This window comes from Physella acuta, unplaced genomic scaffold (assembly GCF_028476545.2).
Source record: "Physella acuta isolate Inbredline_101_S28 unplaced genomic scaffold, ASM2847654v3 ptg000369l, whole genome shotgun sequence".
Taxonomy (NCBI): Eukaryota; Metazoa; Mollusca; class Gastropoda; family Physidae; genus Physella; species Physella acuta.
The window spans coordinates 51,827-72,378 of record NW_026731888.1 but is presented as its reverse complement, the minus strand read 5'-3'; the positions used below and the strand labels follow the sequence as shown (position 1 = coordinate 72,378).

The 20,552-nt window shown below is 31.0% G+C and overlaps 2 protein-coding genes across 4 annotated transcripts; one reads left to right on the top strand and one right to left on the bottom strand.

Moving 5' to 3' along the window:
- Window positions 1-311: 311 nt before the first annotated feature.
- Window positions 312-10,636, bottom strand: LOC131941692 (ADP-ribosylation factor 1). Of its 2 annotated transcripts, none has more exons than XM_059301115.1 (5): window positions 10,427-10,613; window positions 3,065-3,238; window positions 2,863-2,973; window positions 2,630-2,754; window positions 312-1,546 (listed from the first exon to the last, which is right to left on the bottom strand). In XM_059301115.1, exons 2-5 carry the CDS (start codon window positions 3,210-3,212, stop codon window positions 1,385-1,387), a joined length of 546 nt encoding a protein of 181 aa, XP_059157098.1. In that variant the 5' UTR covers window positions 3,213-3,238; window positions 10,427-10,613; the 3' UTR covers window positions 312-1,384. The 2 variants fall into 2 exon arrangements, with proteins under 2 accessions (XP_059157098.1, XP_059157099.1); XM_059301116.1 differs by lacking the exons at window positions 312-1,546; window positions 2,630-2,754; window positions 2,863-2,973; window positions 3,065-3,238 and adding exons at window positions 3,332-5,199; window positions 5,291-5,415; window positions 5,917-6,027; window positions 6,124-6,280 and having other exon boundaries at window positions 10,427-10,636.
- A 108-nt stretch (window positions 10,637-10,744) lies between these two features.
- Window positions 10,745-20,031, top strand: LOC131941691 (kelch-like protein 20). Of its 2 annotated transcripts, XM_059301114.1 has the most exons (9): window positions 10,745-10,781; window positions 13,437-13,978; window positions 14,089-14,139; window positions 14,463-14,636; window positions 14,760-14,883; window positions 15,232-15,591; window positions 15,868-15,983; window positions 16,612-16,721; window positions 16,898-20,031. In XM_059301114.1, exons 2-9 carry the CDS (start codon window positions 13,475-13,477, stop codon window positions 17,130-17,132), a joined length of 1,674 nt encoding a protein of 557 aa, XP_059157097.1. In that variant the 5' UTR covers window positions 10,745-10,781; window positions 13,437-13,474; the 3' UTR covers window positions 17,133-20,031. The 2 variants fall into 2 exon arrangements, with proteins under 2 accessions (XP_059157097.1, XP_059157096.1); XM_059301113.1 differs by lacking the exon at window positions 10,745-10,781 and having other exon boundaries at window positions 13,345-13,978.
- Window positions 20,032-20,552: the final 521 nt, after the last annotated feature.

Below are 20,552 nucleotides of genomic sequence, written 5' to 3'. Positions count from 1 at the left end.
AGCAAACATATTGAGTGGCATTAAAATTAAAGATCCTTTTTTAAAACCGGATACTTTGTGAACTTCAGGATAACACCTGTCTGATGATAGTATGCAAACTAAAATGAAACCTTAAAATCAGAATTAAGCAATCTGCATTTACAAAACGACAATTCTTAAAATATAAAATTCTTAATTCATTTTTTTATGTAAAAACTAAATTTGGATATTTTAAAGTGTAATTCAGCATACAGGCTGATGCCATAGAGCATTAAAAAAGTATGTGTATACATACAACACATAAATCATTGTGATAAATAAAAACAAACTAATATTTTAAGAAGACTTTTATTACTTTCATACAGAAAAAAAATGCATGTTAATAAATACACACAGAGAGAGTTCATAACAGCAGTTATTCATGACCACATTCACAAAAAAAAAAAAAATTAAGCGCCCAAGTACTTAGCTTAAAAGAGTAACATTTTTTAACAGGTTGCAAAGTGATAACCTTTGAATTAATTTTTTTACTGTGCTTCTTTAACCCTTGTAAACAATTGGAATGTGCATCAATTTTGCAATTACGAAAAAGGAGATCTCAATACTATAGGGTAAAAAAATTACTAGTTTTAATCTTACCCACAGATATTAATGCATTCATACAACAGGATCTCTCTTTCATGGAAATTCTAAATAAAATTAATAAATAGCATAAGGAAAGCGAACTGACTGTAGCTTTCAATTTAAGCTGGGGTCCCAAACAAATAACAAATGCTTTTTGCAAAGTAAAGTAGGTCTAAAACTTAATGGCTTACTTTATTTGTATATCACACTTGTTATATAATTTAATGTGAAATACACCACGCAACTTGCATGCCTAAATGATAATATGAAACATAACCAAGTGACAAAGATCCCATCATTGCATTAATACAATTAAAATTAACTTTCTTCAAGCATGCTTATACACTCTTAAAACATGCAAATTCCATCAGTCCTTGCAAAGATTTGACAACACTTATCACGACACTGTCTAACAGTTTCCATTAACTGCAAAATTTTCTACCATTCTTCCCCATACTGTTTAAAGTTATTTGACAGAGAAAACTTGTATTTTTTACTGCAGATGACAGTAATGCTGACTATTTATATCCTTACAAGTTTTAAATATACAATTAAAATAAGGGAACACAGGCAATCAGAAGTCCAAAACACTTGAAATGGAAAAATTAACATTATTTTGTTTTAAGTTATGATCTGTTTTTTTGTTCTGGTTAGTCAATTTTAAAAATTTAATTGGTTGGAATTTTAATTTTTGAAATCAGTCTAGTAACAGATCATTAATAAACATTTTAAAAGAATATAAAATATATGATGGCATTAGCTAGTCTACAACTTGCACATATTAAGGTTTCTTTTTCAGAGTGTTTGACAGCCAATCAAGACCTTCATATAGACCATCACCACTGGTAGCACATGTTGCTTGAATGAACCACTGTCTATTACGAAGTGAATGTAGCCCAAGTTTGTCTGTAATTTCTGCAGCATTCATTGCATTGGGCAAATCCTGTAAAGGATAAAGTTGTTGGTTAGTTATTACAAAACTACAAGTTATGCACTATCATAAAGCATAAACACCATACTATTAATTATATCCCATTGCATTTGCTTGTTTTTAACCCCCCCCCCCAATTAATTTTTATACTATTACTAGAGCCTGCTTAAAAAGAATGTCTACTTAATTTCTGGGCTTTCGGATAATTTTAGCCTTATTATAGAAGTGACAATATTAACTAGGTCTACACCAACCATGTAGAGGATAGGATACACTTAGCAAACACAGTATATAAGTAGCAAAAAACTGGGCATGACCATGTGGTTCCTGATATAATGATCCCATAATACATATATCTATAAATCGATTTCAGTTTTCTATATTTGCTGATTTTCGGACATGAATTCTTAAAATATGGAATTTTAAATTTTTTATTACCCACAGACACCCCCCCCCCCCCTTAACATCACAGTTTAAGAAATAATCACAATGATTTCACAGAAAAATGTGCAATACCATTATAATTATTCATGTACCCAGATGATATTAGAACACTTGCCAATGTGGCTCCCTTTCACCCTGTTATAATTTGCTATACAACACACTATGATTCCACAACTTAGTCAAAACCTATATTCTGTTACTCAAAACCAACCATGTATAATAAAATGTAATTATAAAAATTGTATTCCCTTCCCTGTTCTGCTTCAATGTTTTATCTGCTTTGATGTTTATTTATATGCATGTGAATTTCTCAGAATTTTAACCTGTAAATGTCCTTTCTTAATTTGAAAATGAATATAGATATTCTAATTGGGAAAAGAAAAATAATACTGGACATTCATATCTATTTAAATCAAAATTAACATGAGTGTTTTTACTTTGTAAAAAGAAAGTGACAAAAATTTAAATCTTAAAAAGAGATAAACTATATATGCTCTGAATAATTATTAATTTACAGAATTTTTTTTTAGAGGGCATTAACTATAGGAGTTCAGTTGTTAAAGTTTACTCATTCTGTAAATGTCATGATCAGTTTCAAAAATGCTTAAGACAGCAAATTATTAGCTAAGTAATATTAACGTGGTAACTTACTTGTTTGTTGGCAAAGACCAATAGAATAGCATCCCTTAGTTCATCCTCATTCAACATTCTCATTAATTCCTCCCTTGCTTCTCCTACTCTCTCTCGATCATTGCTATCAATTACGAAAATTAACCCTGAAAGAAAATTAAGCATTTTATCAATCGAAATAACACAGACCTATACTAAAAAAGGAAATGCATAATTTCCACACTAAAAACTACTTAGTTCCTAGAGTACACTACCTTGAGTATTCTGAAAATAATGTCTCCATAAAGGTCGAATTTTATCTTGTCCACCAACATCCCATACAGTGAAGCTGATATTTTTATACTCGACTGTCTCTACATTAAAACCTGAAAGAAATAAACTTCTTATAACACCACGACCAACAAATGTGCTGAGTATCATTATGCTAACCTTTAATTTTAAAAATGATTAACATACCAATAGTTGGAATTGTTGTGACTATTTCTCCCAGTTTCAATTTGTACAAAATAGTTGTCTTTCCAGCAGCATCGAGACCTACCATAAGGATTCTCATTTCAGCCCTTCCAAACAAACCTCTGAACAACTGTGCAAAGACGTTTCCCATTTTACCAAATTCTGTCAGACAGCGACCTAAAATAATCAAGTTAGGAATTAAACTACCTTCTCTACTGAAGTAGCATTTTATATCCAATAAATTAAAAAACAACAAAAAAAGAAAGTAATGCTTTTCAAAATTTTATTTATAACAAAAACAAAAAAATGAACATCCAGCTGAATACGCTAAGAAATTTTAAAAAGCTTTTGATTTGGTGACAAGAAAACCTGGGTACTGTATCAAATTTTAAAAATGAAATATAAAAAAATATGTATCACACTTTTCTTCCATATCAGATTATATGTATAATTAACTGGCAGAAAATCTAAAGACATACACAAAATCATTTAACATAAGACAATTATGATTCTTTAAAAGTAACAATTAGAAAGACAATCTTTAATCAATGAATAATACTTTTTACCCTGGTAATAGGCTTATTCATTTTTGTGTATTTGATTTATTTAAACAATAGACTAGTGGACTTGGTACAACCATATTATACTAGAAATTTTTTTTTATGAAAGAGAAACTATTCACATTTTAATAGATGCAACAGATAATTTTTTTAAAAATGAACAATATGTTGAAAACAAATGTTGCAGAACCTTAAACAGCCTACTTTTTTTCTTTTCTGATGCTGAAACAAGTGCACATTACCATTTTCCCCCAACTGGAAAGTCTATTTTAAATTCAAACTAATATAAACAAATTTTGGAATTGAATCCCCTAAATTTTACCAACCCTGAACTGAAAACAAAAATGTTTTATAATTTTAATAAAATGTGTTTATAGTACAGTGAAAGATGTGCACAACAGCATGTAATTGCAATATTAAAAAAAAAACCACTTGATTAAATTTTTTTTTCTTCTTCTAAATACTATCGAATGGTATATTTAGCTTAATATTAGTATAGCATTTCTAGAACACACAAATTACAAAACTGAAGTGAGTAAGCTGATATTAACCACACTTTTTACCATGTGGGCAAAACAAAAATAGTGAGCCATTTAATAATAAATGTGCAACTGTAGACCTACTTTAAACATTTAATAATCAGTACTATGTAATTATGAACTCATTTGATAATACAGCAAACCTAACGCCATTACCAACCATACAACCAGGAAGTTTAAAGCAGTATTCTATAGTATGATTCTGGCTGATTTTTATTTAACTATTGCATTGATCTTTTTGTTAACAAATCAGAATGAACTGGAATAGATCTGTAGCACAGTAAAATTATTTTAATATATATTTGTATTACCAAGGTCTTGAGACAAAACTCTGACCACACACCCACATACTAGTGTATGCTAATGCAATAACTGCAGCCACAGATTTATGTATCTACGATCGAGCTAAATTACTTCACATTATCAATAAGTTATGAAAATTATAATAATAGTTCAAATGAAAGTATCAAAACCATGATTTCAACCAAAAGATGTCTGGAATCACATTTCTTAGTAGACAATGCGTAAAGATGGAGTAAGTTGTTTATGCTCATCCATTAAAAAATTGGAATAATTTTGCAGTGGTACAAAATCAAGTACCTCATGACCATGGAAATAATGGGTTAAAGACAAAAAAATTTGGAAGTGTATAAAAATACAAAAAGTTTGTTACCTAACATAATATTTTATATGAATAAACTGGTCCCTATATTATCTGAGAAGGAATAAAATAACCTTCAGCAACAAAACATTTATTTTGAAATTCAATGGGTAATAAAATGAAAGTATTAACCATTTTTGCATAGTATAATAAGATCTGCTGACAAGTATAATTAAAACAGGAATGACAGCTTTAAATGAAAAAAGTTAAAAAAAAAAAAAATCATTTTTTAACATTGGCAGATAACCAATCAAGTCCTTCATAAAGCCCATCACCGCTGGTTGCACATGTGGCCTGAATGTACCATGATCGATTTCTTAAATTATGAAGACCCAATTTGTCTGTTATTTCAGCAGCATTCATTGCATTGGGGAGATCCTGACAAAAAATAAAATAAAACAGTTATCTTATGTACACGATTCAACCTTAATAAGAATAAAAAAATTCCATACTATCTTTTATCTTATACCTGTTTATTAGCAAAAACTAATAGCTTTGCTTCTCGCAGTTCATCTTCATTTAACATTCTCATTAATTCCTCTCTAGCCTCTCCTATTCGTTCTCTGTCATTGCTGTCTATTACAAAAATAAGACCTAAAAAAAAAATTTTTTTTTAATTGATATAAACAAATGACTATATTAGCATTGTTAGAAATCATTAAATTTATTAGAATCAGACAAAGCTGATGATCTGTTGAATAACAAAAGACTAAATATTTGCTAAAAGAACCAGATCGGATGGACAGATTAAGATCACCTGCACCAACTCTAGATGCACAGCACCTCTCAATAGACCAATTTTCTAGATCTTATTGGATATATGATCTGATCAAAAAATATTTATCTAGATAAATATCATTTAATATTCAAATATTTCAAACTAAAATATTTCTTAAAACCACATAAAACATGCATGGGTAACTTAAATGGCAAACAGTCTGTGGGACTGAGGGAAGTGATAGTAAAATAAACTCCAGCACTCAGGGAATAGAGCAAAAGTAGAATTGATTTTTAAGTCATATTAATGGCAATACTTTCTTCAAAAGCATGATTCTTTAAACTAATAATTAAGATATGGTTTTGAAGTCGCACAACCTTGAGTGTTTTGAAAGTAATGTCTCCAAAGAGGTCTTATTTTATCTTGACCTCCAACGTCCCATACTGTGAAGCTGATGTTTTTGTATTCCACAGTCTCAACATTGAAGCCTGAAACAAAAATGAATAATTTGTATCAGTTCAGTGCAAAATGCTAAAAGTATTAATTATTTAACAACCGATTCTTCCTGTTGTAAAAATTCTTACCTATAGTTGGAATAGTGGTAACTATTTCTCCAAGCTTCAACTTATAAAGTATAGTTGTCTTTCCAGCTGCATCCAAACCAACCATTAAAATCCTCATTTCTTTCTTCCCTATCCAGCGTTTCAAGAGGGCAGCTATATTACCCATTATGTTTCAAACCTAAACATAAATTATATGGAGATAATTTAGATATAAAACAGCTAAATAAGTTTTTAGCTCAATAAATTTGTGCTATGAAAATAGAGTATAGGGTTTTTAATGGTACATTGTGATCAAAATCATAAGTACTCCCAATGGATTAAACAGTTGATTTAGGCATTCTATGTTTCCATAAAATTCTCAAATGCAATTCTTATTTGTGCTGATCTTGATGTAGCCTATATATATATATATATATATATATATATATATATATATATTGATCGAAATAATTTGGATTTGAAAGTACATTTTGTTAGATTTTATGATCTCGAGGTCAGTACCCAAAGATAAAATTTCATGGAAACAACAAAGAATGACAATAGTAAGAAGACTAATTTATAATTTTGAGTAATAAAAATGAAAGCTGTGTTTAAGGACAGGAAGTGGGGAAAAGAATTGACAGTAAAATGTTGTCAAAAACAGATAAGCAATCATAATTAAAAATTGTTAAAAATGGCATCAGAGCGGGAGGTCATGCACTATTTGTAAACTAGACAATCACTTTATAAAATTTATAAAACTACACGGTTTTTAACACAAAAAAATAGTAATCAACATACATACCTATTTAACTTTAAAGTAGAACCTCTTGCAACATCAGAAAACACTCCCACATTAAAATCGGAAAAGCTAAAAATGCCGTGGTTAAAATGGGATGACCGAGGTAAATATTTTTCCGTGATTTAAGAAACAGGTGTCATAATGTATTTGTACTTTGTGAAATTTATAAAAAATGTTAAACTTAGGGATTCGAGTAGAGGTTAAATCTACTTCTGGCCAACAAGCAAGTTTATTTCATAAACTATGGCATGGCCTCCCGTCAAATGATTAGTAGGACCACAAAATTACATTAAAAAGATGATTTTAAGAAATGGAAAACTTGTTTTGGATTCTTATTCTTAAAAAATCCCAATAAGACCTTGAAACTTTTAAGTTTTCTTTTAAATTATGTAAAGCCTTTGGCAGGTATATAAATTATAATAGGCCAGAAGAAACACTAAGTTTTCATTATCTTTTTATGTTTATACATTTTAATAGCAACAAAACTAACCGACAAACCCAAACACCAGAATTTATCATTTATTGTGACTTGAAACAGCGAACCCATCTCATTTTTAAAAGGTTTGCTTTGACTCCTTTTAGTGTATGCTACATTTTTATTTCCAGCCGCAAAAACAATATATTGAGCATAAACAATATATTGATCTACCCACCATACATTCACAGTGGTCTAGAAATCATTGTTTTTTTCTAAATGTTGATAAGCTAGGCTAAGCTCAGTTTTCTCAAAAGTAGATCTTCTTAGCCCGTGCATCAGTAGCTAAATTGTTTTATTGCCAATTGCAGACTGTCACAAATGCTTGGCATTTAGATATTTTAGAAAGATAGACATAAAAAGTATTTTTGACGAGATAAAGCTAATGTCAAAAACAAAAAACGACATAAAAATTTGACTTGCTAACGAAATGCTAACCACATTTCTAATCCAAACCCTACAATTTAGTATCATAGCCCTAACAAAACTTCTGACCATACTACTTAAGATAATGTTGCTAAATTTGAAAGTTTCATCAGGCTAAGTCAACACAGATCTAGTCTCCCTTTAAAATTCAAGTTCCCTTTTCGAACCTGAGGGTCTATAGGACAAGTGAAGTAGAGTTCACATGTTTCTGTGAACTCTGCATATGAAGAGATAGTGTGGTCAGCAATATGCCCTGCCGCCTTTACTTTCCCTAACTTGAGTTAGGTACCCATCAGAGTTGGGTGGACTCTTATAAAAAGGGGTGTTGTAACAACATGCCTGCTTAACAGCTTATCCTATCCCAAACCCTAGTCTTACCAGCACATCACTATACCTGAGATTACAATACTACTAAGAACCAGAACCAAACACTTATTTTCTAAAAAGTCTATAGCAGAGGGACAACTGCATCTGTTTCATTGGCCATGTGGGATCTAATGTGGTATTACGTATTAGGTAAAAGTCCAATTTAGTGCATTCTATACACCGCCTCAGAGTGAATTTTATTAACACAACTGAAACACACACAAACGTTAGGAAAACACTATTTCTTTATTTTGTTATTCTCGCTAAATCTAAACTGTACTCAATTGCCAATTTGAACATGACCACTAAATAATAAGCATCCATATTTTATCTATTAGGCACTAATTTTGAGGGTTTTAGCTCATTTTAGGCCAAATTACTTCATTTAAAATCTATTGTCACTTACAGCTATGATACGACACATCCCTCCATAACAACCACCCTTTTGTTTGAAGCTACAAAAAGCCACGAGTCCGGATTGACTTTTTAACTGGCTATGCACAGGGAGTTCCTCACTAGTGATCACCAAAAATAATTGGTTGTCATTTTCTTTGCAAAATTTGGTTGCTTCATTTCCTTGGCCCGTCTTATAAAAAAACGGCTGAATATTTGATTTATTTTGTCATACTGATAAACCTAATAATGCTTTAGTATGGAAATCAATTTTGTACTATGGAAATTTATATTTAAAAAGTCCTAGTGTTTTTAATGAAACCAACTTTTAAATTTAGCATTCATTCTCCAACGCAAATTTTGAAATGCTTTTCTGGCACATAGCGCCCTGCCACCTATAGTTTGTTGTTATAACATGACCCCCCACCCCATTTTGCTCGCGGTAAACATTTTAAAAAGCAAGTAGCAGAAGGTTACTGGAATTTGGCAGAAAAATTGTCAGAAGTCATGCGTCAGGACACCAGCCTCAAAGTTAGCGAGTAATAGGCCAACTACTTTATATTTTAGGAATTTTTGTTTTAGTTTTTGATTATTTTGTTAGAACTTGAGTAAAATACAAATATGACTAGGCCTGCCAGCTTTTGTTGTAATGTTACTTAAGATTTTCACTGCTTTGGGTTGAGTGCAAAACTAGAAAGACAGTTAAGTTAGTATTGTAACAAGTATCTCACATGCATGATAATATAAACATATTATTAGGCCTAGGCCTACTTATTAGGTTGAATGAACTTACATGACCAAATAACAAATCGTCCAAGATTTGAGGCTAGCTATATCTAAAACAGTGAGAAATCACTGTCAGTGATCCCTCTAACTAATGGCATCAAGGATTGGAGGGGGCTGCCAGTCTCAGACTTAATCAAAGTAGCAGCCAGATATGGATAGCGAAGAATTATGAAGTCAACTGTAATGCCACTAATGCCCCAACCGATAACGGATCATTAGAGATGTTGACGTTTAAATTAAAAACAAATTTATAAAAATAATTAAGATGATTATAGATACCAGTGTCCGATAATGGAATCTTCTTTAACAAAGGGGTGTTGGGTTGTTAGTAGTATTGTAATCGCGACTAATTTTATGATTAGAAATTAGGGTTAGGCGTATTTTTGGACCAGGGTTGGGGTTAGGGACAGGGTTAGCATTGACATTAGCCAGCCATGTGTGTATTTAGTTAACTATCGGTAACCTAACACCCCTTTTTTAAAGAAGATTCTATTTTCAGACACCGGTGTAAACATTCTCCCAATAATTAGATCTAATGTAGTCATTCTCTAGTGCCTTCCTAATGGTTTTGTAGTTTAGTGTTTTCAGTTGTGTTTATAATAAAATAAATAATACACTCAACTGGGGGTGAACAGGAAGCACTGAATAGAATACGCTAAAATAAAATAGGTTTGCCAACACAATCTCAGGTCCTACCATACCACTGTCCTAACCTGATGATGACGCTAAGGCCCAAACAAGATCGGTAGATCTTGATTTCTAGATCTAGATTTCTAAATCTAAATCTTGACTCAAATTCTTGTCACCCAACTGATCGCACACACCCATTTTTAGAAGAGTCCATTGTCAGATTCTGATAACACCAATACTCCGATTTTAGATTTAACCGTCTAGATTTAGATCTAGAATCTAGATCTAAATCTAGATCTATATTCTAAAATAGAATTATAAAAATCGTAGCAATCATCAGGTCTAGATCTGTTCTAGAATTTAGATTTAGACTCTATTCTAAATTAAAAAGTGTTCAACATTCAACAAGATACCATGGCGATCACAGATCTGTACAAGTTGTGATGGTTTTTTTATATCAGACTTACGTTTCTCTAGGTTACAACCACTTTACAATGGAAGTCCTTGTTCCAGTGAGCCTTAGCTGATTGAAAGCACAGCAAAGAATGATTAGAACTGTACTACTATGAAAAAAGTTTAGCTAAGGAAACCTGTACACAACAAAATGGCGGACGTGGTAATAATTTCGTTGCACATGCCACGTCAATGTCGCGCATTTGGGATAGTACGATTAAAGCTTTCCGTATCCCTGTCATGTGACTGTGGACAAAATGGCGTCTCGATTTTGGATCTAGGCTAGGCCTTAGGTTCTCTAAAGCTACACACACACACATACTAGATTCTACATACATAGTGCATAGGCCTAGCAGAATAAAACAAAAAGTAAGCCTACTGTCTAGATTTTTAAATCTACTCGAATCTAGATCTAAGTACTAGATCTAGATCTATTATTTGCCATAGTCACTAAAACTAGATCTAAATGATTAGGAAGTAGAGAATAGTGGTAGATCTAGATCTAGTAGTAGAGAATATTACTAGACTAGAGTCTAGTCTAGAGTAGAGATTGAACTAAAATGTCAGCAACAGACAGTTCAACAGTTAGCACTAATGAATGATTTAATGATTCATGACCTAGAATCTAGAAATAGAAATCTGAAATCTTGCTTGATCTTTCTAGATCTAGATTCTAGATCTACTGATCTAGTCGACTGATCTAGATCTAGATTCTAGTATCAGAGTTAGAGTATTCTAGAAATCTAGATCTAAAAGTAAAATTTAAAAATCTACTAAAATATACTTGTTTGTAGGCCTAATTACAAATTGTATTTAGTTTGTAATCTACTAATTATAAAAATGTAGACTCTAAATACTAAATAGTATCTAAGTATAGTTAAATAGTCTAATGATCTCTGATGACTCACTAATGAGTCTAATGTCTACTAAATACTAATTGTTATTCTTTTCTAAGTTCTAATCAATCCCAAAATCAATTCTATTCTAAGTACTTTAGGCCTAATAATTAGTACGAGCTGACCCACGCATAACTATATGCCGCTATTTAGTTGTTTAATTTGCTACTTTTCAGTAATTCATAATTTGTGAATTCGACACTACCCTCTTTTCTCCTCTCCCCCCTGAGTGAAAGCGCCAGTCTGTGACGACAGTTTACAGACGACAATGAAATGATCAAGGAGAACTTGGTTTCAAATTGTTTAAAAGCTAAATGATCTGTCCCTAATAGTCGTCACATTGTAAACATTCATGGTGAACCACAGCTCACCAGACTGGTGGGGTGGGGGTGGTAACAATATGCCTAGAGAGCGGGGTAGGAACGGCTAAGCCCTTACGTGGTGGTGTCTTGTATGGTCCCCATGTATGTAGAGAATTATATATATATATAGATTAAAGTAATCTTCAATCTAGGACTCTCGAGTAGGTAAAGTAATAATCTATCGTTTTACGAAGTTTAAATATTAGGCATATTTTAGTAATTATTTTACATTTTTTAAGAGGATTTAAAAATTTAATCTAGCTAGATCTAAAATGTGTAATCCCCTTTATTAAAAAATACATATTATTATTATCTACCACGTTTGGCGCCCCCCCCCTTTTCGTCTGCCACCCTTCCCTAGCCACTCCTCTGTTAATATAATAATATAATTAGTGTATTTAATCTAAATCTTTTAATTTCGAACATTTCAGATGATTACCTAATTTTAATGTTTATTTAGTGATCGCTCTAGCGCATGACATGACGTAAAACACGCACAACTTTGATTTTTAATTGGGCTTGTAAGTCTCGTTTTCTCTCACTTAGAATTAGAAATCTTGATAGCATTATTTTGGTTATGGGTAGTCAGTCTATTGAAGAGAGGTTCCAACAATTAGAACAACATAATATTACATTTGGCTATCTTTATGATATATCCAATATCAACAAAAAGACACCTGCTAATATGCATACTGACTGCAAACATTAAGAAACATTGTTAATGCATCATAACGCTAATAAAGATATTGATGCTGATTGTCTTTGCAACGAGCTTCAAGTAGTATCTCGAAGGCTTCCTAAGAAGATGTCATCATCATATTTACTTCTCTATATTGCACAACCAAAATTAGAAGATAGAGTACCAAATATTCCTTCAGAATACTATTGAACTTTCCAGTGTCCGTGACTAGTGGAGAGTGCAGTTTTTCAAAATCGAAATTAATTACTGAGGCAAACCTTTAAACCACTTCCATTACACTATTCATAATTTTTGTCGGGCATAAATGAGGTTTGTTGTCTTATGGTGGATATACTTTGCAATGAAATAGGTTAAATGGTTTAATTTAAAATTTAGTGAAGCAGTATATATATATATATATATATATATATATATATATATGGCGTTGGCACTGGTCACACATACTTACCCACCCACATACTTTCATTTATATATATAGGCCTATGGATAGATTTTCTCTGCATTTCAAAGCTGATAATTAAAAAGTTTTTTTTTCATATTCGTTTATTAACCACTAAACTATTGAAAAGCAGAGCATTTTTATAGGTCAGCTTTTTTCCCCTTAAATTAAATGTACTAGTTTCTAACACGTTACCACACACAATTTTCTATTATAATTATATATAATTAATTTTTTATTATAATTATATCATTTCTCAGGCTTGCCATTTGTATTTTTGTCAAATCCAGACTGTTTGACTGTACTGACTCCATAACAGAATATAGCTAAGTTAAGGCCTGAATAAATAAGGTTCCATTTTGAACAATTATTATGGATAATTCACAAAAATCAGTTAAGAATAAAAATGCTTATACCTTGTTGTCATTACCTAGAGTTAAAAGTGATGAGTGGAGGTAGGGCATCATTTTGGTTAAGTAGAAGGACTATTGAGGTAAATAAGACTATGTAACGGGAGGGGGGGGGGGTTCTTAAAGGACTGACTGTAGACATTTAACTGCAACATTTTAAAAATTATTCTTCTTTTCAGGGTATTTCAAAATATTAATATTAAAATATTGTTTTCAGGCTAAAGATATACTAATTATAATTGTATCAACTGCATCATGGAAAAAGATTTTTCTAAAAATCTGTTGTCTGAAATATACCAACTGTGGTTAGACAGAGAGTTGTGTGATGTTAATTTGTCTGTGGAAGGTGTAGTGATTCCTGCCCACAGGGTTGTCCTGGCTGCACTTAGTCCTTACTTCAAAGCTATGTTTTGCTCCCAACTGGATGAAAGCCATAGGTTTCAAATAAGGATACAAGATCTCAGCCTACCAGCAGTGCAAACCATAATCAACTTTGCTTACACTGCTCACCTGGACCTAAGTGAGGACACTGTGCAATCGGTCATGCAGACAGCAGCTATGATGCAGATTTCAGCTGTAGAAAAACTCTGCTGTGCATTTATCATAGAGCATCTCCATCCTTCAAATTGTTTAGGGATTAGGGATTTCGCTCATGTGACAGGGTGTTTCGAGCTGAAAGATGTGGCAGATAAATACTGTGAAGAGAATTTTTTTGAAGTTTCTCAGCATGAGGAGTTTTTGAAAATTGAGGTAGAAGAGGTGAGTGTTAGAGGAAAGTGTAATTTGTTTGAACTCAGTTTATAGTTTTTTAATATGATTAGTGAAAAACTCAATTTAAATCTTATAACTATTTAAATTTTTTTCCCTAGGTTATAGGTTTAATTTCAAGAGACAGCTTGAAGGTCGCTAAAGAAGAGGAGGTATGTTGTATTAGTACATAGAATATTAATTTTTTAATGTAAAATTTGCTTTAACCCTTAAAGGGCACCAAGCCACGATCGTGCCTTTGCTGTTACATAACTTATAACGCGTAAGGCCACGTGGTGCGCGCTTTAAGGGTTAATAAATAAAAATAAATGTAATTAAGTATTAAAATTAAAAATATAGTCATAAAAATGTATTTTAAATATTTCTATTCAAACTTTTTGATTTTTTAAACTATTTAAATTTATAAATGATCTTGCTGTGAGATAACAGGGACTAAACAGTGTCCAATACCTTCAATTTTTAATTTTATTTTTAGGTATATGCTGCTGTAATGAGATGGGTAGCATTTGATCCTGAGCGCAGTAAAGAGGATGTATCTCTACTCATGGAACATGTCAGGCTTCCTTTGGTTCAATGGGATTTTTTGATTAAAGAAGTCAGCAAGGACAAACTTTTTGTCACCAATGAAGACTGTCGAAATTATTTACAGGTTAGTTTCAATTAACCATTCTTTATCCATTAGCTTGATCGATGTTTTATACATTTTTATTATTTTAACCATACATTGTTATAAAAAAATTTCTGTGATGATTTTATTGCAAAAATGTTTCAGCAAGCCCGAGCTTTTCAGGCAAGCTCATTTCACCCTGATCTGATAAACTTTGCCTATAATGAAGCTGTGGTTAGATCACAACCTCGTGCATTTTTTTCTGCAGCAGACATTCTTTACTCTGTTGGTATGTTAAGCATTAAATCTTATAACAATGTGTAATCCTTTTTAACATTGGTGAAAATTTTTATTTAAAAAATAATGAATACAACTTTTAAACATTGTTGAAAAAGTGTTATTTAAAAAATAATTTTTAATGTTACTGTTAGGATATTATTTTATTTCTTTTTATGCAGATTATTTTTACAGCATTAATGTTTAAAATGTGTATGTTTAGTAAATATGCTTTTGAAACAGAGGCAGCATAATGAAGAAAAAAAATTAATCTCTAAATTTAAATGCTACTTTTATTGACTTCATCATGCTCTTTTTCTGTAGAAACTGTCTGATCTTCAAATATTTTCATAATTTTCAGGTGGTGAATCCTCAAGTAGAGAGATTCTATCTTCCTTTGAAAGTTTTAATCCATTTACGTATCAAGCTACACAATTGCCTCCATTACCTGAAGCAAAACGTAGCTTAGGAGTTGCAGTGGTAGGAAAAATTATTTATGCAGTAGGTGGAGCCACTGCCACAGAAACTTCAAGATCTGTTCATGCATTCGATATTGATAAACAAACATGGCAAGCACGTGGTCAGCTATGTGTGGCACGGAGCAGTGTTGTCGTTAGTGTTGTGGGTGGGGCCATGTTTGCACTTGGAGGACATGGAACACAAAACGTACTGTCTTCATTTGAAAAATATGATGTCGATTTGAATTCCTGGTCCCTCAATGGTAAGAATTTATATTTCTTAAATCTTGTTAGTTGTGAGTTGTCTCCCTGTGCGTACACTTTACAATGCTTACACATATACAAAGCATAAAAATATAAGCTTTCACATGCAAATATTATTTTGGCTTTTTAAAAATAATTTAGAGGTTTGTTGAATAGATCTGATCTATTAATCATAACCTATTTTGGTAAACCCTTTTAACACAGATATACATGGACCTGTTGTTCCACTTATATAAATTCCAACTCAATTAAAAAATAATTACTTTGATGTTTAGAAATGTTGGAGCCTCGAAGTATGGCTGCTGCAGCAGTTGTTGATTTCCGTCTATATCTATGTGGGGGCTACAATGGTATTGAAGACCTCAAGTCTTGTCATGTTTTTGATACCAAGGTGAGTATTATAATGAATGGCTTATGGATGCTAAACAATCAAGATTAAATAACCAGCTACTTAATGATACAGTTTTTTTAATTTGATACAACTAGTTATAAAAACCATTCGTTTTTTTTACATTATCATTTTTAAGTGAAAGTTACCTGTGTGAAGAAAGATCTTGGAGCAAATTTCTTATCATTACATTAGACTGTCTTGTGTGGGAACTCATTAGTTGTTGCTCAGCTTGTTACTTATGTATCAGCTGAAGAGTCATAAGAGATCCTCATTTAAGGAAAAGCAATTGTCATTATATTACAAAAGTATTATAAGCAACTTTCTATTTTTCAAGTGTTAAATAGAGGCTGCTTTTAAAGATTTGATCTTACGATTGTTTGCATTCTGATTTACTTGTAAATTTTTAAAAATTACCTGATAAAATTCTTTGTATCTTCAAATAACCAACCCCACATTTTCCTGCACTCCAAACTCATAAATCTATTGATGAGAGGAATCATCAAAATGCCTATTCCATTTTCATTGTTCTGTGAACTCTAAATCAATTGATTAGTTCCAAAAGGCTCCATATAACTGTATAAGTCAGACAACTGCAGAAGTTATACCTCTGAATACCATCTATTACCAGACATATCAATGGTCAACTTGTACTAGCATGATGGAAGCAAGATCAATGCATGGCGCTGCAGCACTGGATAGTAAAGTTTATGTTGCTGGAGGATGTAATCAAGACCAGTGGTAATCTAATTGTTTCATCTTGTTTTTTTTACTACTTAATGTCTTAAAGTAGATAACAATATGAATTCAGTTAATATCGTGTAAATATATGTGTAATGATATTTTTTTTTTAAATAAGAAAAAATAAAAACTGCTATATTTTATCATTGTAATTCAACATTTGACTTTTTTTTTAGTCTCAGCACTGTAGAATGTTTTGACCCATGCACAAACTTGTGGACCAGCATTCAACCAATGCTTGGTCCACGTCGGGGAATGGGTCTTACAGTCCATGGAGACATGCTGTACACAGCAGGAGGGCATGATGGCAAAGTTCTGCAAGGGACAATTACAAAATACAACAAGAACACCAAAGATTGGTCTGTAGTTGGTAATCTTATCACTAGGAGGGGCAGATTTGGCTTTTTATAGTTAATTGTAAATGAAGTTTTTGTGGCATGTCCACTCAAGAGTTGATTCAGTTTTAACAATACTTTATCTAATATATTATGCATGTTAGAAAGCAACATAAAGAGAATGATTATTGTGTGCAACAATAACCAATTCTCCAGATATGAAATTCAACATTTAGCTTTTAGTCTAGATTTAGTAGATTGTTTTTATGTGACACTTTAATAGATTCAATTTCCAGTTACTTGCCTGACTACAATAATTGAGATCTGTGTTATTTTGGAATACCATAGTTATAATTAAATGAAATTTATTTGTCATTTTTACTGTTCAGTTTTATTGTAAATCAATTTTAATGCTGAAGGAGAAATTTCTACCTGATGTTTGAGTAAATTTATCAATATTTTAAAACTTATACAAGATTTTAACATTTTCAACGAGATATTTATTGGAGCAGATTTTTTTCCTGTAGTTTATTTTTTAAGCTAGGTATTTACACAAATTTCGCCAATAGCATTAGTAATATAATAAATAGATGTTGAACTTCTTGTGCTAATGAAACCAGTCTAGTCTTGAATTACTACATTATTGATAATATGCTTGTATAATTTGTTAGACATGTTTTTACAATTGAATGACTTTTAATCCCATTACATGCAAGTTTGTATTTTATTTATTACTTGCTGCAATACTAAAAACAAAACATCCACAGTTTTTCCAAAAAGGATCTGCATTATTTGTTGTAAAAGTTGTTTTTATTTTATATTGATTTGTACTGTATTACTTCCCACTCAGCATTTTTATTGGAGTTTTACAGAAATTTATATTTTATGAGCATTTTGTTGTCTTAACACATTATCATAATTAACATTGACCAATCAAGATGATAATCACATTCCATGAATTTACTAGTAAAAAATGTCAGCGAATTTAAATAAAGCCTATACAATTTAAACAGTCATTCTTTTCTTGAAATTCCTTTTTATAAATGATTTTATGTACTAAATTTTAAATTAAGCTGAAAATGTAAGAGGGCATTATAAAAAAACAACCCAAAACAAATCCAAATGTTTATGAAATATTCTCACATTGCAATTGTTTTTTTTTTGTTTTCAAAAAAGTTTTTTTTCTGTGCAATAAATAAAATATCATCATATAAACAAGTCATTTTATTTATGCATTGAAAAATATAATATGATTGAATTTCTAAAAGCAAAATGTATCTGACTTTAATAAAAATGGGCTTTGAATTTTTGTACCTTGAAATAAAATAGTTCTTTTTACTGATTGGCAATGGACAGAAAAGCATTAGGCTCTTTTAGCAAATGTATTTTGTCACAAAGCTTGTACACTTGAAAAAAATCCAGTTTTTTAAAACATTTTTTATCAATATCATTTTAAACATTCTTAAATATACTTGCAGCTTTTCCATTTAAAAATTTAGTTTTCAATCAAAAGTTGAAGTTTTTATATTAAGTATTTCATTTATCAACTCAGGGTTATTTATTATAATTGAATACTAATTGGCTTTATTGATAAGAAACAAATGTCTTTTGTTTCTTGCTTTGATTTGTTTTTTACAAGCTGATCAAACTGGGTATTTATTTACAAGTTATATTCACCTTATTGTTTGCCAACAGATTAAATTCTTATGAAATATGTGTGTATATATAGGGTATTTGAAATATAAAAAGTGCATGCCTGTTGGTCCACATTATTTCGAGATTTATTCCTTATTTAAAGTTTTTTTTACGAAACTATTGTTTTTCTGCTTGCTGTTCATCACTGAACACAAGTAGATATGTTTAGATTGACCACTGACATTATAACTATTAAAATGGTTTAGAACTGTTAAGTCTCTCAGAATGCTATTTTTGTTTTCCTCGTGGAAACTAATGATTGTAAAAATAAATCTGGGCAGCATATTTTTGTAACAGACACTTTGAATTTGCTTTATTGTTCCCTATCAGCCTTGTTATGTGATTGGAGTTCATAATTTTATTAAATTAAATGTTAATTTTCAAATCATTTGTCATTTTCAAGAAAAGAAACATAATTTTTTTTTGTCAGTTATTAAGTTTGAAGAACAACTTTTTACTATAATGATTTACAATATATCAAATTGTTAAAGAACATTCCCAGTATTATTATGTCCCTTGATTTATTTTCAATTTAGTATAGTAATTTTTTATTATATACAATGTGTCAAATGAATAAAGTTTTGAAATGAACATAGATTAATAAAGCCTTTTAAAAACTGATTGTCATTACTTTAAAGAGAAGAAAATTGCTTTGACAATTTTTCCAAGTTGATGTGTTAAATTTTTTTGTAAAATTACCACTAAGTTTAAACTGTTACTCTGCTATTGATTTGTATTTATTAATGTTATTGTACACATAGACATATTAGTAGTAATTATTATACATTTTAACACCTATTCATCCTTTGTCAAATATTTATTTACCCATCTAAAATGTAAGGTTTTTCTAATTTAAAATTTTGGAATATAAAAAATTTAAACCATTTAAAATACATATTTATAATTATTTGATAGGCTTTAGTGATAATGAAGAGTATAGTTGAAGAGAATATAATTGTACTATATTTGAACTTATTTAGACATTAGTTTGGACAATTACTAAATAAGTGGAGGATTACGTTTGAAATATGTGGAAGATTACCTTATACATCTGTGTGTATGATTACTTAATATGTGGATGATTCATTTGGGTGTCTGTGTGAAAGATTACTTTGACCTCAGTGTAGAGTGTAGGCGATTACTTTAGGTGTGTACATAAAAGACAACTTTAAATATCAGTGTAAATTATTGCTTTAGACATTATTATACCCATCTGTGTAGATGATTACTTCAAATTCAAATTATCTTTTAAAATTCAATACAGTTTCAATGTGTTTTAACACAAAATGTAGTTAAACCTAGCACAAGTCCCCCCACTTTGAAGAACTACCACACACTGGTAGCACACACAGCACAAGTTCCCCCCCCCCCCCCACTACCACATACTGGTGACATTTACTTCACGTAGATCTATACAATTGTAGAATTCACTCGTAGTTAGCATGTATGTATACTAATGTATGAGATAGACAATCAGTTGTGTGGTCTTTTGTTTCCATACAGCATTAGAATAAATTTTATATAGTTTAAAAAATGCATTCTTGTTGTAGTTTGTGTTGCAACATGTAGGTGGTGGATGGATGAATGGCTACATAGATATTATAATAATATTGGAATGCTTACGCTGGTTTATAAATCTGATACCAGAACCATTTGATGCTTGAAATGAAGAGCTATGTCTGACACATAGGTTTATCAGGATCTAGGAATACTCTCAAACTGCCATCACAGTTGATATGTGCCTTGTATGAAATCTGCTGAATTTGAGTTTCTTGTGGCATGAAATGTAAGTGAAGGTATT